This window comes from Leucoraja erinacea, chromosome 23 (genome assembly GCF_028641065.1).
Source record: "Leucoraja erinacea ecotype New England chromosome 23, Leri_hhj_1, whole genome shotgun sequence".
Lineage (NCBI taxonomy): Eukaryota > Metazoa > Chordata > Chondrichthyes > Rajiformes > Rajidae > Leucoraja > Leucoraja erinaceus.
The window spans coordinates 30,987,941-31,006,521 of NC_073399.1; the positions used below are offsets into that span (position 1 = coordinate 30,987,941).

The 18,581-nt window shown below is 43.5% G+C and overlaps 1 protein-coding gene across 2 annotated transcripts in view; it reads right to left on the minus strand.

Moving 5' to 3' along the window:
* Positions 1-18,581, minus strand: part of LOC129708449 (alpha-1,6-mannosylglycoprotein 6-beta-N-acetylglucosaminyltransferase B-like) — a 656,277-nt gene that overhangs the window by 241,709 nt on the left and 395,987 nt on the right. For both annotated transcript variants that reach the window (XM_055654227.1, XM_055654226.1), the window contains exons 7-8: positions 16,338-16,508; positions 7,568-7,737 (exon numbers count right to left, since the gene is read on the minus strand). In XM_055654227.1, coding sequence (XP_055510202.1) covers positions 7,568-7,737; positions 16,338-16,508 — 341 coding nt within the window. The remainder of the gene's footprint in view (positions 1-7,567; positions 7,738-16,337; positions 16,509-18,581) is intronic.

An 18,581-nucleotide genomic window follows, 5' to 3' on the forward strand; every position in this document is an offset into this window, starting at 1 on the left:
AACTGCAGAGACGTGGATGCAACCCAGGCCATCACATAGACCATATTCCCCACCATTGACTCCATCTACACGCATTCAATCCTTAGGTAGAAGAAATGGAGCTGTTCTTCACCGCAGAGTGATGTTGTGATCATCTGAGAGAGTGAGACTGCCCGAGATGAAAAGGCAAAAGGCTGTGAGGTAAAGATAATGAGAAAAGAGGCATGAAGTGTGAAGCCAGAGGAAGGGACATAGGTGAAAGGGGAAGGGAGAAGGGGTACAGGGGACGGGATTCCGTGCGAGATGGGTGCACGTCCAGATAGGGCGCTGGAAGGAGATGGGGTGGGGGTGAGTGTGAGTCTGTGGAATTCTCTGCCTCAGAGGCGGTGGAGGCAGGTTCTCTGGATGCTTCCAAGAGAGAGCTAAATAGGGCTCTTAAAAATAGCGGAGTCAGGGGATATGGGGAGAAGGCAGGAACGGGGTACTGATTGGGGATGATCAGCCATGATCACATTGAATGGCGGTGCTGGCTCGAAGGGCCAAATGGCCTACTCCTGCACCTATTGTCTATTGTCTATTGGGGGGAGGGGAGAAATAAGGCAGGGTGGGATTTGTTGGTTAGTTACCTAAAATTGGAGAATTCAATGTTATTGTTATTGCTGTTATGATGGAAGACACTTATTTACTTTAGTTTACTTTAGCGATACAGCGTGGAAACAGGCCCTTTGGCCCACTGCGTCCGTGCCAACCAGCAATCGCCCCATAAACTGGCATCATCCCACTAGAGACAATTTACAATTAACAGAGGCCAAATAACCCTCAAACCTGCACATCTTTGTACTGTGGAAGGAAACGAGAGCCCCCCCGAGAAAATCCACACGGTCACAGGGAGATCATACAAACTCCGTACAGACAGCACCTGTCGTCAGGATCGAACCTGGGTCTCTGGCACTGGCAACTCTAGCACTGCGCCATTGTGCCATACTTGCATTATGGATTTATAAAATGCATCAAAAGCATGGTTTACAAATAGATTTTTATCATCTTGATCTGCGCTTAGTAAATTGTAATTCTAAAATTAGTGTAAATTATCTCTAATATTATTTTTTACCACATATTTATTTTTGTTTGGGTGCCTTCCATCACTGATTTATCAATTATATTCAACATAATATGCAACTCTCTCTGATGGCTAAGTCACATTTTTGTTTTTGTAGAGGCTGATATATCAGCATGCACACAAAACACATACCATAGTTTCTAACAATCTAACAGGATGCTAAGAGTGACATCAAGCAAATCATTTCACATCAATAGTTCCACTTATGCAGCATCCAAAATTAACCAAATGTCATGCACTACTTTCCTGAATACGGCACTAAGCGTTTCCGTAATTCACACATCTAGGCTTTCTCAATAAAATTACTTCATCATTAAATTATTAAATGTAACTTAATTAAACATTCAATTTATCATTCTTAAAACACAATTAATAAATAATGGGAATTAAAAGGCAGTCTTGTAAAGTTTGTCGTAAGTATTTAGTTTCCTCTTGACATCAATAAATGCTGCATTAAAGGTACGATTAAGAAACGGAATAAATCCACACTTCAAAAGATCACCTGCAAAAGGGAATTGGAGGAAAACAATCTGATCATGGCCTCTGAGATGATGTCTCGGTTTTGTCAAACCATGTGAAGGATCTGATCTGACAGCACAGAACAATGACACTGCTATAATGGAATAACGAGGAACTGCAGACGCTGGTTCACAACAATGATGGACACAAAATGCTGGTGTAACTCAGCGGGTCAGGCAGCATCCCTGGAGAACATGGATGGGCGACATTTTGGGTTGGAACCCGTAGGGATTCTGCCTGACCTGCTGAGTTTTTCCGGCATTTTTTCTCACATGAGAATAATCCCAGGAATGATTGAGTTAACATATGAGGCTAGACAAAAATGCTGGAGAAACTCAGCGGGTGAGGCAGCATCTATGGAGCGAAGGAAATGGGCGATGTTTCGGGTCGCGACCCTTCGACACTGGGCCTGTATTCACTGAAGATTATAAGAATGAGGGATGATCTCATTGGATCTTACCGAATAGTTGAAGGCCTGGATAGAATTGATGTGGAGAGGATGTTTGCACTAATGGGAGAGTCCAAGACCAGGGACCATAGCCTCAGAATAATAGGGCGTGCCTTTAGAAAGGAAATGAGGAGAATTTCTTTAGTCAGAGAATCTGTGGAATTTATTCCCACAGACAGCCATGGAGGCCGTCAATGGAAATTTTAAGGTTGAAATCGATAAATTCTTGATTCGTAAGGGTGTCAGGGATTATGGGGAGAAGGCAGGAGAATGGGGTTGAGAGGGAAAGATAGATCAAGCATGAATGAATGATAGGGTAGGCTTGATGGGCCGAATGGTCTAATTCTGCTCCTAGAACTTATGAACTTATAGAATAGAATAGAATTATTGTCATTCAAACAGCTTGGTTTGAACAAAATTGCATTTTCTACAGTCTTACATTACAAAAAAAACCCAAGACCCACACTTAACACAGTTTCCGTAAAGATCCATCACAGTGGATCTCCAACATCTCCTCACTGTGATGGAAGGCAAAGTCTTATCTCTTTCCTTTGTTCTTCTCCCGTGGTCCAGCAGTCCAATTACAGGGAAGAGACTAACGGTTTACTCCCCCCCACCCCCACCCCCCACATATACACAGCTAAAGAAAAATAATAAAAACTAGAGTCAAGACATACATTTAACGAGACAAAAATAAAAAAAAGACAGACGGACTGTAGTCGAGCCGCTGCCGTTAGGCGCGCCACACCATCACCACACCACACTATCATGTTACATTCATTTTGCTTCTGGAAAGACACAGCCCTCCTTTCACTACAATGGTTCAACAAGTGGTCCGGAGGACAAGGAGCACAGCCACTCCACCTAGGGTCCGTAGGGGGAGGAGTGGCTCTGCTGTCAGCTACCAAAGGACTGGTGACGGGATCTAGCGAGTGGGCAGGGCCGAAGATGGCCTGGTTGGGTTGCTCCAAGGCCTGGCCAAGCTAGTCATCCGCGAGTCACGATGCCAAGCAGAAGAGGGCCTTGCCCGAGCCAGATGCTCGCCCCTTTATGTCCGTGCCCGGGTAATGTTAGAGAGGGACATCGTTTTAAAATAGTTATTTAGTACAGGTGCACAACCTTTTATCCGAAGATCCAAATAACGAAAACCTCCGAATAGCGGACATTTTTTTCGGTCCTTGAAGAAAGGTCCCTGAAAACGTTCACCGAGGGCGGCCCGCAGACGTGACAGCGGAACCTCCGGTCGGTCCTCAAAGAAAGGGGAACTAAATCCCCATTCATAAAAGAGAAGGTGAGGGTATATTGCGCGGGAGGGTTAATAATTGACAATATGCTGCTTCCTGCCCGCTGAGTTAAAAAGTTCCCACGGTACTCACGATACACAGTGTATCATGAGTCTTGCGTGGGAACTTTTTAACTCAGCGTGCAGGCAGCAGCAGATTGTCGCTCCCTTCAGTTTCACCCCACCTACACCCCTCTGCTTCCCGGCCATGTGTGTGACCCCTTCCCTCCCCTCTCCAGCTCCCCGCTCATTGCACCGGCGCGGGGGCTTTGCACTGTCTTCACGTCGGCGATGCTAGCAGCACAGTCCCAGTCACCGGAGACGTCAGGACCAACGGGACACCGACCCCCAGGCCCACTGCAAGCATGGAGATCACAGAGACCCACAGCCAGCAGCAGCCCAGCCCCGTTCCAACTACAGAGGAAAACTGCAAACTGGCCGGAGACGTCAGAACCACCAGAAGCCGTTCCCCGAGCTGCGCCCCCTCATCGGGACACCGACCCCCAGGCCCAGCGCAAGCACGGAGATCCCAGATCAGCAACTCCAGCCCAGCCCCGTTCCAACTCCAGAGGAACACGCTCCCCGTATGGGCAGAAGCTGATGGTGTGCAAGGGACGTCTTGTTCTTGGGGTCGCGCAGCTCGGGCTGTGGGCGAACTGCCACTTGTCACCGTAGCGGCCCATCGGGGAGCGGATTCCTCTGGAGTTGGAGGGGGAGGGGGGTATTGTGCTGTTTGATCGCCCCCTACTATCCCAGGGACAGGGAGACAGGACGTTCACCGAGGGCGGCCCACAGAGTTTCACCCCACCTACATGGTAAATGGTAGGGAATTGAAGAATACAGTTGAACAGAGGGATCTGGGTATAACCGTGCATAGTTCCTTGAAGGTGGAATCTCATATAGATAGGGTGGTAAAGAAAGCTTTTGGTATGCTAACCTTTATAAATCAGAGCATTGAGTATAGAAGCTGGGATGTAATGTTAAAATTGTACAAGGCATTGGTGAGACCAAATCTGGAGTATGGTGTACAATTTTGGTCGCCCAATTATCGGAAGGATGTCAACAAAATAGAGAGAGTACAGAGGAGATTTACTAGAATGTTGCCTGGGTTTCAACAACTAAGTTACAGAGATAGGTTGAATAAGTTAGGTCTTTATTCTCTGGAGCGCAGAAGGTTAAGGGGGGACCTGATAGAGGTCTTTAAAATGATGAGAGGGATAGACAGAGTTGATGTGGACAAGCTTTTCCCTTTGAGAATAGGGAAGATTCAAACAAGAGGACATGACTTCAGAATTAAGGGACAGAAGTTTAGGGGTAATATGAGGGGGAACTTCTTTACGCAGAGAGTGGTGGCGGTGTGGAATGAGCTCCCAGTGGAAGTGGTGGAGGCAGGTTCATTGGTATCATTTAAAAATAAATTGGATAGGCATATGGATGAGAAGGGAATGGAGGGTTATGGTACGAGTGCAGGCAGGTGGGACTAAGGGGAAAAAAATTTGTTCGGCATGGACTTGTAGGGCCGAGATGGCCTGTTTCCGTGCTGTAATTGTTATATGGTTATATGGTTATATAGAGGTGACAGCGGAACCTCCGGTCGGTCCTCGAAGAAAGGGGAACTAAATCCCCATTCATAAAAGAGAAGGTGAGGGTACATTGCGCGGGAGGGTTAATAATTGACAATCTGCTGCTACCTGCCCACTGAGCTAAAAAGTTCCCACGAGAAGTAGACTCGATACACAGTGTATCGTGAGTCTTGCGTGGAAACTTTTTAACTCAGCGTGCAGGCAGCAGCAAATTGTCGCTCCCTTCAGTTTCACCCCACCTACACCCCTCTGCTTCCCGGCCATGTGTGTGACCCCTTCCCTCCCCTCTCCAGCTCCCCGCTCATTGCACCGGCGCGGGGGCTTTGTACTGTCTTCACGTCGGCGAAGGCAGCCAGCAGGTCAGTGCAGTCACCGGAGACGTCAGGACCAATTGGACGTCGACCACCAGGCCCACTGCAAGCACGGAGATCCCAGAGACCCACAGCCAACAGCAGCCCAGCGCCTCTCCAACTACAGAGGAACATGGGTTGCGGATGACGGGGCGCAGCTCGGGGCGTCGTAGGGGCCCATCGGGGAGCGGGTTCCTGTTGGTCCTGACATCTCCGGACACCTGCTATCCTCCGGGAACTGTACCGCCCTTGCAGGAGAGTGGGGTTGTTTGCAGTTGCAGAGGGAGGGGGCAAGGGCGGTACAGTTCCCAGTCTCAGCTGCAGTCCAGGGGGGTGGTCGGAGACGTCAGGACCAACGGGACACCAACCCCCAGGCCCACTGCAAGCACGGAGATCCCAGAGACCCACAGCCAGCAGCAACTCCAGCCCAGCCCCGCTCCAACTCCAGAGGAACACGTAGGGGCAGAAGCTGATGGTGTCTTTTTCTTGGGGTGGCGCAACTCGGGCTGTGGGCGAACTGCCACTTGTCGCCGTAGCGGCCCATCGGGGAGAGGATTCCTCTGGAGTTGGAGGGGGAGGGGGGTATTGTGCTGTTTGATCGCCCCTTGCTATCCCAGGGACAGGGAGACACAGCGGCTTTTTAGACTGGTGGGCAATCACTTCCAAAGTTCTGCCCACACAGTCAGCACACCTCTCCTACACTGCATTTCATACAAACATTTATTCTGCAAGCAAAAACTACATTGAAGACTCTAACTCGCGACCGAGTAACTGCCAGGATCGAGGCGCAAACTCGCGACCTAGCTCGGGGATTCAAGAATCCCCGAGCTAGGCCGCCTAAGGGCATGTAGCCCCGCTAGGGTGACATGAGTACGAGAGGTGATTCAATGCTGCGGGCACATTTACAAATTCAGGAATTCATTCAACACACTGCATTTCATACAGACATTTATTCTGCAAGAAAAAACGGCATTGAAGACTAAAAACTCGCGACCGAGGAACTGCCGGGATCAAGACGCAAACTCGCGACCTTGCGGATATGAGCCGAGCACTCTACCACTGAGCCAGACATTAAAATCTATGCAAAAAAAATTCCATTCCGAAGACCGACAAATTCTGAATTACGAAAAGTGTCTGGTCCCAAGGCTGTCGGATAAAAGGTTGTGCACCTGTATTTTTGTAAGGATTGTAACATAGTTGTTTGAAAATGTAGATAATTTGGTGATTTTGTACTATGGTGGTGGGTGTGCTACCACGGTTTTGTTTTTTTGGAGGGTTTTGTATCGTGTTCGTAATTAAGTAAATTATTTTTTGATAATAAATTAAAATTACATTTTTTTTTTAAAAAGTCAACAAGTAACTAGATTTTAAATTGGCCTTCCAACCACTGTATTTTTTATTTATTTTGGCTTGGTTCTATTAGATAAAGCATGCTAGAAATTCAAGTCCACAGAAGTGAAATAATTATTTTGTCTATTTTCTCACAATACAATCAATAAATACGTTGTTTGATCTTAAATGGGGGTTCCAAACTGACTTTACACCACCCGCACTTTATATACAAATTTGGTGTTTTTGATTTTAATAATTAAAACAAACAATCTTGTTCCATCCACTCTCTTTTGGGAGAGCAAAGCAGAGAAAACCCACTCTGTTAGTATTGTGATACCATTGGATTCAAGTCAATCCCAATGTGGACAATGTACTTTGTCTATAGATCTGATGCGCTATAATCCTGAGAACCATATTTTGTACTCTTTATCTTCCCCTTTGTTCTATCTATTCTACTCGAGTTTGATTTGATTGTAATTATGGTATATCTGATTTGTTTGGATGGCGTGCAAAACAAACCTTTTTACTATATCTCAGTACATGTAATATTAATAAATCTAAATCTAACCCTTTATTTTTGGTTTTAGCTTTAGTTTAGAGATACAGTCGCTTCAGCCCACTGAGTCCATGCTGACCAGCCATCACCAATTTGCAGAAGCCAATTAATCTACAAAACAGCACGTCTTTGGAATGTGGGAGGAAACCGGAGCACCTGGACAAGCCCCACGCGGTCACAGGGAGAACACACAAACTCCGTACAAACAGCACCCGTGGTCAGGATCAAATTTGGGTCTCTGGCGCTGTAAGGCAGCATCTCTACCGCTGCACCACTATGCACTCCGGTTCCACCAGCACTTTTTGTTTTGAACAGATGTCCACTTTGCAAGAATGTTAAAACACATTGTAGACATAAAACATTAAATTTGGTATTGAAGTGAATGACAAGCACTGTACCTTTGGAGCTCTCTTAAAGTAGCAGAGATTTTCAGGCTGTGACCCAGCACATACAGTGTGGCCAAGATATCAGCCCATTGAACCAATTCCCCTAAAGGACCACCCTTCGACACGATGGGACTGAAAACATCTCCTGCTTCCTCCGTCAAGAAACCCAGGTGGACCAACATCTGTAAAGACAGAAATTTGACACATTACAAGAGTTCCCAGATTTGAACCAAGATTTTACAACCACAATTTGATTCATCAACGTTGATTAACAATCTGGATCTTATCTATGCAACTTCCACCAAGCTTGAGAACTAAGAGATAAAGGTTTCATGCTATGAGGAAGCTTATCTTGAAACCATTCAGCTTCATAGTCAAGAGCAAAGTGAGTCAAGAGTATTTAATTGTCATCGGTACCAGCAATAGAACAATGAAATTCTTACTTGTTGGAGTTTAACAGGCCTGCAATAACACACAAATAAATATGTGAGAACAGAGAGGTGAGAACAGAGAGGTTGAGAAGGAGTTTCTTCCCAGAGGCCATTTGGACTGTAAACGCCTATCTCACCAGGGACTAACTCTACTGGACGTTTTTCCTTCCATTATTTATTATGTAAAGGTATATGTGTGTTATGATTGTGTTTATAGTTTGTTTGGTTGTTTGTCTTTTTGCACAAAAGTCCACGAGCATTGCCACTTTCTTTTCACTGCACATCTCGTATGTGTATGTGACAAATAAACTTGACTTGCCTTGATGTAATGACCAATAATACAATAATTTAATAAGGCGAAAGGGGTAAGGTTTAATAGGATCCCTCTTCAATCTGAGGGTGGTGGATATATGAAACAAGCTACCAGATGAAGTAGTTGAGCCATAGCATTTAAATGGGGTATCTTGGCCAGGCATGAGTTGGGCCAAAGGGCCTTTTTCCGTGTTTTATGAGGCTAAGCAAGTTGTAGTAAAACTACAAACAAAGTCCATAGAAGGTCATAGTTGCTGAGATGGTAGTTAAGAGGCTGTCCCACTTGGGCGACCTAAATGGCGAGTTTAGAAGAGTTTTAAAAAATGACATGTTGACGACCTCCTTCAACTATGTAGAAGACCTCCTTCGACTATGTTGAAGACTAGCTATGACTAGCTACGACTAGCTACGACTAACTACGACTAACTTCGGGGAAATTGGACACCGTATAGTGGAGAGTGAAGACTACCTCCTTCGATCTCCTTCGACCTCCCTTCGACTAAGATGAAGACTATCTACGACTACCTTCGACTACCTTCGACTACCCTCGATTACCTACGACCAACATGCCGACCTACTGCAACCTACTACGACTAAACCTACGAGTAAAGAAAGTATTGATTTTTTCCATGGCGACATTTTTTCACTCGCGGGCATTTTTCAATATATTGAATAAAACGCGCAACCTAGCTGAGGCCTTAAGTGCACGGAGACCACTCTCGAGCATGAAGGAGAGTTACAAAGACCTCCTACGAACTCGTGTCGACCATGCTGCGAGTATGAGTCGGGGGCAAACTCGCCAGAACTCGCGGATTTGGTCGCCCAAGTGGAACAGGCCCTTTAGTGTTGTGCAATGTTCATAAACCTAATTCTTTGTGAGAAAATGCTATTCTTAAACTTAGTGGTTTTGGTTTCAAAGTTCCTGATGGTAGCAGTGAGATAAGAGCATGGTCCGGGTGCCATGGGTCTTTGATCATGATGGCCGTCTTTTTGAGGCAATTCCTGGTTTAATTTCAATGTATCTAGATCTGCACTGCATGAAAACCATGTTTTACGTCGTCCAAATTCAAATTAGAATGAATTGAGCTTCCCTGTTGCCTTTATGACGATTGCACTAGTGTGTGGAGTGTTTCTGTATGCGAGTTTCAGCAGATATTCTAAAGAAACAAAGTTTTCGGCAAAATATCACGGCTCTTGGTTTGAACAGCATTTCAGTTTTGTCTGTTTCACGTGTAATGAGCAATTGGAATCAATAAACAGTTACTGAAATGTCCACTTAATCTTTAAAAAATGCATTCTTATCTAATCTGCTGGTTAGTAAACAGACTATAGTAGAGTAACATGAATAATGAGGCAATAACATTGCAGCACAGCCAACCATGTCCTGCACTAAGAAAATGTCATCTCAGTTGTAATAAAGCATTAATAAGGCATGGCCAAAGTTTGCAGTGCAAATACAATACCATTTATCACAGCAACTCCCGACTCTTTCATGTACATGAGCTTCCCCCCATTCCGCTGACTTTTTAAAATTAAATTAGCATTACACCCTCATTCCCAACCCAAACCTTCCCACTTTGCCTCTCCTCCACTCAATATTTCAAAGAGCTGCACTAAGAGAACACAAACTGCAGCTCAGACTCAACAGTTCTGAATAAGGAAACATTCTGCTCCTCTTCCTTCCTCTGTATCTCAGCCTCATCTCTCAGCCCCGAGTCCCATACTTCCCTTTTATCCTCTCACTTCCCCCTTGCCCTTTCCACCTATATCCCTTCCCCCCTGCTATCCATTTCATTCCTTGTAATCTTTGCTTATCTTACAGTTTTTTGTCCCCTTTTCACCTCCGGCCATTGTTACTTACTTCACCCATTTGTCAATTAACCCCCACCCTTCATTGGGATCTACCTATCACTTAGTCACAACGAACTACAGATGCTGGAATCCTATGCAGAAAACAAAGTGCTGGAGTAACTCGGTGGGTCAGGAAGCATCTCTGGAGGCCATGGATAGGCAACATTTCAAGTTGGGACTCTTCTTCAGTCTCTTGTCCCACCCTCATCTCCCTGATCTAGCTTTCTCTCCCCAACTCTCTCCATGACACAACGGTAGAGTTGCTGCCTTACAGCGCCAGAGACCCGGGTTCGATCCTGACTACGGATGCTAGCCTGTACAGAGTTTGCATGTTCTCCCTGTGACTGCGTGGGTTTCCTCCGGGTGCTCCGGTTTCCTCCCACACTGCCAAGATGTGCAGGTTTGTCGATTAATGGGCTTGGTAAAAATTGTAAATCGTCCCAAGGGTCCGTGTACAGGGATGTTCGCTGGTCACTGGCTGAGGGACCTGTTTGCACACTGAAAGTCTAGTCTAAAGTCTAAAGAAAGTTATTTCAAAAAAGGCAATAAGTAAAGTGACAATACTGTAAATGGACGCAATCTGGAAATTATGTACCAGCAGTGGTGGGAGGAATATAAATGTACACATATTTAAAGTACCTCCAGAAGTTCACAATATTGAAGATTATTTATTCTTATTGGAGATTGTGTGACATAATCTATTGTGTTACAGAACAAAAGGGACCACTGTAGAAGTTCCATAGCCGTGTTTATACAGTGCCAATAGTCAGGCCACAAGTGAGATGATGGCATTTAATGCTGACCTTTATGAAAGCCCCCTGCAAAATACCAGTACATGTGACACTAAACTAAACTGAAAACTCAGTAATCTCTGTGGCATTCATTTTATTCTGGTATCAGACAAGGGTAAGGGCATTGATTTAAACTTGACAGCTCTTAAAGGAAAATATCATGGTGTGGATGTGTGCAAGAGCTTCTGTAATCTTACATTTACAGTGCCATTTAAAGCAAGTAAGTGTGGTTCACCGAACTGTATCTTCTGAGGCTCAAACAACTGCAGATGCTGGAATCTTGAGCAAAACACAAAGTGCTGAAGTAACTCAGTGGGTCAGGCAGCAACCATGGAGGGAATGGACAGGAGATGTTTCAGGTTGGGAACCCTGGGTGTGTGGGAATTGGCATGTCCTAATTGACCCTGACCACGTGCAATCTCATTGAACATCGTTCTGCATCACTTCCAGATTCTTGAGATCTAGTAATGAAAGACACAACTGTGTCCTCTCATTGCCTTCTGAGCATGAGAACAATGCACTCATGCTGGATCAAGGCATTTAGTAGAGGCACAAGGAATCGCAATGAAGCAATAAGTTGGAGACACAAGGAATCAAGTGTTCTTTTCAGGGACGCACAGTGGCACAACAATAGAGTTGCTACCTCACAGCGCCACAGGCCCGCAGTTAATCCTGACTATGGATGCTGTCTGTTTGGAGTTTGCACATTCTCCCAGTGACTAGTTGGGTTTTCTCCGGGTGCTACGGATTTTTCCCACACACCAAAGACGTACAGGTTTGGTAGGTGAATTGGCTTATGTAACATTGTAAATTGTCTCTAGTGTGTAGGATAGTGCTAGGATACGGGGTATTCGCTGGTCAACATCGACTTGATGGGCCAAAGAGCCCGTTTCAACACTGTATCTCTAAAGTCTAAAGTAAAGTCTAAGGTAATCGCAGTGGAGCAATAAAATGGAGGGACAAAGCCTTTAGTGCATTGTCGGAATGTAGCCCATTCATTTGATCTTTTACAATGATCTTTTGGCCTAGTCTCAGTCACCTTGACAATAACACTCTCTGTATCCTGCAGTAACAATGCTCTTCCTCTTTAAAAGGAGCAGCTTTAATTGGTGTCTCTGCACAAAATTGTCCTCTCTGCCAAGGTAGTCTTTAGTTCAGTTTAGTTTAGAGATACAACACGGAAACAGGCCCTTCGGCCCACTGAGTCTGCACCAAATAGCGCCGTACGTTAGTACTATCCTACACATTGGTAATAATGTACAAATTTTACCAAAGCCAAATCAACCTACAAACCTCTGTCTTTGGAGTGTGGGAGGAAACCAGAGCACCCGTAGAAAATCCACACAGTAACTGGGAGAATGTACAAACTCTGTATAGACAGCACCCATAGTAAGGGTTGAACCCAGGACTCTGGCGCTGCAAGACACCAACTCTACTGCTGTGCCATCTTGCCACAGTCTTCAAGTCAAGTCAAGTCAAGTCAAGTTTATTCGTCACATACACATACGAGATGTGCAGTGAAATGAAAAGTAGCAATGCTCGCGGATTGTGCAAAAAGACAAACAAACAAACAACCAAACAAACTACTAACAGAATGGAACAGAATCACATATTCGTTTTCATATTAAATATTGTGGGCAGAAGGAAAACTGGAAAAAAATAGCAATCCTCATGCTGCAATCATATAACGAGGGTTAGCAGAGCAGTGCTCTGCCCAATTCAGTTGATATCAGTAAGAAGGAACTGCAGTTGCTGGCCATACACTGAAGATAGACACAAAATCCTGGAGTAACTCAGCGGGACAGGCAGTATCTCTGGAGAGAAGGAATGGGTGATGTTTCGGATCGGGACCCTACTTCAGACCAGACAGTCTGAAACTATCCAGTTTATTAGTATGGAATTGACTGCAAAGTTTCTATAAGCCCTGCGAAATGCAGTTGTCAATGTTATTTAAACTTATAAGAACAGCTGAGGATGCTTACATGATCTTGTTAGCTAATGCATAATAAGTCTGTCAGGTATTTATTTTGGCTAATGGACATCACAACATAATAGCTCACAAATTAATTTAGCTAACTGTTTTTCCCAATGAAATTGAAGATCTATCTTTTCTGTGGTAAAAGATGACAATTGCAATTTCAGTGCTGGTTTCATCTTACTCTTGAGATTCATCAAGCCATTTTAATTCACTCCTCATTCTGATGTGTTTTCAAGGGGTTTAGACTAAGTGGTCCCTGCAGTAATCATTGTTGGGTGCTTCCAGGACAACTGGGTGTTTCAAGCAACATTAGATTGAGATCCTGGTTGGTTAAGGCATTTATTTAGTTTTCATTCATCTAATCAAAATACAATGCATTCTCCCAGCTAATACTTCCATCTCAGTCCACATCAAGACCCAGATCTGGCCACCAAATGGTCCACACAATTCCCCAGGGCGGCATAGTGATGCTGTGGTAGAGTCGCTGCCTTATCCTTGGGACTAATAATGAGTCAATAGAGGTCAGGCCTCTATTTCATTTGTGGATCTGGGTGGCACAGTGGCACAGTGGAAGAGTTCCTGCCTTACAGCACCAGAGACTCGGGCTTGATCCTAACTACGAGTGCTACTCTACGGAGTTTGTACATTCTCCCCGTGACCTTTCTCTGAGTTTTCCGGTTTCCTCCCACACTCCAAAGACATACAGGGTTGTAGGTTAATTGGCTTTAGTAAAGATTGTAAATTGTTCCTTGTGTGTAGGATAGTGCTAATGTACGGGGATCGCTGGTCGGCACGGACTCAGTGGGCCAAAGGGCCCGTTTCCACGCTGTATCTCTAAACAAAACTAAACATTTAAGATTTCCGACAGATATGTCTTTCTCCCAAAAGATCTACAAATAATACCGCTGGAAGTTTATGTCTTTACTTTACTTGTACAATCATCTCTGACATTAGATCATCCAATCTCGTGGCATTTCATAAAAGATAATATGCCATTTCTCAAAAAGGTATGAAGAACAGGATGAACAAGAACAAGCAATATTGTTTTCTGAGGTCAGATATACCGTGGGGGCTCAGGGAAAATGTGTGAATGATTTCCTTTGGTCCTGATTCTATGATCAGTGTGTTCTTCTCAAAGGAACTCAGTTTATATTCCCAAGTTGATCTCATGAAAAGAACCAATTTGGTTGCCTACTCTTCCGTTTTATTTGACATGGCGTTGGATAATATGAGAATATTGACGGGTTAAAAGGATATTCTTCTCTCTACTTTCACAATTGATCAGTCTATCCATCGGGCTGAACATACATCTGATAAAATAAGGGCCGCTGTTTGGCATTTGCATGCGTGCCAATAAAGCCTAGTTTTTATACACCTTGTGGTTTTATACACCATTTTCATCTGCACAAATCATTAAAAGTAATTTTATGCGGAGGAATTAGCAGCAAAGATTCTTGTTAAGAAGTAAAGTGTTTTTGAATTCTACAAACTTTTTCATGCAGATTATTTCAAATGATTTTTCAGTTCTGCTTTTATTTTTCAAGCATCCATCAAAATTCGAATCTAACAGCGACGTAAATTGTTTTCATCCTTGAGTTTGGAAAATATATTTATTCCCCCTTTGCACGATAGTAGAAATGTGGAACAAACTCCCCATTGATTTGGAGCGGATTAGCACAATCAAAATGGCCTGAGATCATAACCTGCTGAGTAGTAGTACTGACAACTGAAAAGATGTTGAACAATATTAATCATTTATTTTAGGGGAAGACTGGAACTTAAAATGAAGGAGAATTTTTTTTTTATTTTAGTTTTTTTTATTTTAGTGGCGTAGGAAGAGCTGCTTCCTCGCAGCGCCAGGGACCTGGGTTCATAAGGTCAAAAGTGATAGGAGCAGAATAAGACCATTCGACCCATCGTCTACTTTTCCCTTTTCCCCACAACCTCTGACACACACACTATTCAAGAATCTATCTATCGCTGCTTGCTTGAAATAAATGCTAGGTTTGGTCCTGACTGCTGGTGCTGTCTATACAGAGTTTGTACATTCTCCCTGTGACCACGTGGGTTTTCTCTAGGTGCTCCGGTTTCCTCCCACACTCCAAAGATGTACGGGTTTGTAGGTTCGTTGGCTTCAGTAAAATTGTAACTTGTCCCTTGTGTGTAGGATAGTGTTAGAGTACGGGGCGATTGCTGTTCAGCGCGGACTCGGTGGGCCGAAGGGCCTGTTTCCGCGCTCTATCTCCAAAGTCTGCAGGACAAGGTTTAGGATTAGATTAAAGATGAACATGAGAGGGGAAATGCATTTCAGATGCAGCAATTTTGATGCAAATTCTCAAATTATCTTTTTTTGTACATCTTTAGTCTGTCCACAGATAATGCCATTTAAAAAAAAGCAATGCAGAGGAGTGAGCCTACCAAAAACATTAGAAAACATAGAAAAGTACAGCATGGGAATAGGCCCTTCGACCCATGATGTATATGGCCAAACTTGATGCCAAAATAAACAAAACTCATTTGCCCGCATATGATTCATATCTTTGTATATCCAAAACCCTCAAATGCCACTATCATATCTGCCTCCACCCTTTCTGTAAAACACATGCCCTACACATCTCCCCTGAACCTTTCCCTCTCACCTTAAAGCCGTGCCCTATTACCTTTAACATTTCCACCCTGGGAAAAAGATTCTGTCTACCCTAACCATATCCCACATAATTTTCTACATCTCCATCTGTTCCCCTTTCAACCTTTGGTGTTCCAGAGAAAACAATCAAAGTCTATCCAAGGTTACACAAAAAAGCTGGAGAAACTCAGCGGGTGCAGCAGCATCTATGGAGCAAAGGAAATAGGCAACGTTTTGGGCCGAAACCCTTCTTCAGAAACGTTGCCTATTTCCTTCGCTCCATAGATGCTGCTGCACCCGCTGAGTTTCTCCAGCTTTTTTGTGTAACCTTCGATTCTCCAGCATCTGCAGTTCCTTCTTAAACAAAGTCTATCCAAACTCTCCTTGGAGACAATACCATCCTAATTCATACAGCATTTAATAGGAACCTGTAGGGGTCATTTTTCCATACAATGTGTGGTCGGTGCATGGAACGAGCTGCCAGAGGAGGTAGTTGAGGCAGGTACTATTGCAACATTTAAGAAACATTTGGACAGGTACATGCATAGGACAGGTTTAGGGGGATATGAGCTTAACGCAGGCATATAGAACCATATAGACTTGTCGGTTGGCGTGGGCAAGTTGGGCTTAAGGGCTAGTTTCCACACTATAAGACTATGACTTTATGACTCATTCTAGTAAACCATGTCTGCCCTCTCAATTACAATTGATATTTTATGGCTAAATACGAACAGTGCAGTTGATCTGTTTCGGTTGAAATCATTACGAATCATATATGATCTTATCCGTTCACCTTTTTCCGCTGCCTTTTTCTCATCTCAAGTTTTTGATCGATGTTCTGAGCAGCCAAAACCCACTGTGTTGACAACCTTCTGATGCGTTTTTTCATAAATATTAGCGATTCCTTTCCACTACCCATCAGTTCGAGAAGTTGTGCAAAATCCTTCCGATAAAATGCCTTCTGCTGTAAGAGAAACAGATAATCTATGTGAAATGTCTGAAAATAACAGAAAGTGAGTTTCTTATAACTCCAGTTAGGATTTGCTAAAGTATGTCTTTCATCAATAAAAAACAATTCATGCAGGCTGCAAACCAATCTGTTCCATGAATCTTAGAGGAGGGTCACTACTGGTTTATTGTTATGTGCCCAAAATGGAACAATTGTTTAATTCTTACTTGCAGCACTGCAACGGATATGTAAACACGAGAGAGAGAGAGTGAGAGTGAGAGTGAGAGTGAGAGTGAGAGTGAGAGTGAGAGTGAGAGTGAGAGTGAGTGCTTATTTGGAGGTTATAGCGTTTAATAGCCTGATGGTTGTAGGGAAGAAGCTGCTCCTAAACCTGGACATTACAATTTTCAGGCTCCTGTACCTTCTTCCCGATAGCAGGGGAAATGAGAGTGTGGCCAGGGTGGTGTGGGTCTCTGACGATGCTGGCTGCTTGCTTGAGGCAGCGACTTCATTTGCATGCTATCCAATTAAATTAGATAATACTATACATAACCACAATCAAGTCAAATTCCAGTACAATAGGTGGAGCAAAGGGGAAGATACAGAGTGCAGAATATAGTTCTCAGCATTGTAGTGCATCAATTCCATAAAGTCCAATGTCCGCAATGGGGTACAGATAAATCGAACAGTACCCTAGGACTGTACTGAAGCCTGATAACAGTGAAGCAGAAGCTGTGCCTGAGGGAAACCTGTAACAGAGGGGAGGAAGCCAGATAACTGTGGGGAAGAAGCTATTCACCACAAAGCTAGGGCAACAATTGTTATTATTTCCGAAGACACATTTGAGATGGCAACATAAAAGAAGATTAAGATATTAATTCCATTACGGTTGAAATAAACCTGAGAAAGAAAATGATGTAACCAGGACTCACTAGATTGATACAAAATACAAGATGTTATAACAATAAACAATCACTTGAAAATAATGTTCAAAAAACATTTAGAAAGGACTATTCATTCTGTGAGCTAACAAAGCAAAAGAATAATCATATACTTATTAAAAGTCTGATCTTGCACGTGTGTGTATATGTGGTTGTCTTTACATCTTCACAAAAACACTATACGGTAATGATTACATTTTTACATATTCTGATTGACATATTTCCCCTTGTCCAAGAGCACCTTCACTGAACATTTTACGCTTTATTACTCAATTTATTACATTAAAGATAAGTACGGTTTAAAAACATCAAAAGACTTTGAATTTAAAATGACCAGCACAAGATGACATCACAATAGCTCGGCTAGCAGTAATCAGCTTCACTGAAGATTTAATCCTATATTTCACGTCATTCGCGATTAAGGTTTTAAAAAATGCCAACTTTAATAAGATTTTTACATATTCTGATTCACATTTTCCCCCTCTAGGCAGAGATCACTTTCACTGAACATTTGATGCTTTATTTCTCGACATATTACTGATTAAAGATTAAAGTTTAAAAAAATCTAAAGACTTTAAATTTAAAACGACCAGCATCTACTGATGACGTCACAATGGCTCGGCTATCAGTGAGGACACAGGAACACTCTGAACTTTTCACCTCACAGGGGGAGGGCAAATTGCTATTGCAACATGCAGGGAAGTGCAATTTGGATTTTTTTTTAAAGCCCACCACTGCTCCGGGACGCAGGGGAGTGCTGAAGTCTTATGTTCAGGAATGGCTTGAAGTGGAGGACCACGCCTCCTATGGGGGCTATGGGTCAGGAACGCGTGTGTTTGGTCTAGTATCAAATAAAAACAACATTTTATTGAGATATAGATATTCAATATAGTTTCACAGTCATACAGCACAAAAACAGGCCCTTCGTCCCTATTCGTCCATGCCGACTAAGATGCCCTATATAGGCTAGTCCCATTTTCCCGTATTTGGCCCATATCCCTCTACACCTTCACTGTCCATGGAACTGTCCAAATATCTCTTAATTGTTATCATTGTATCTGCCTTAAATGCTTACGGAAAAATACAAGTACAATTACACCGAGCTCAGGTGCTATTGAATAATTTATTGAACACTTAAAAAAGTGTC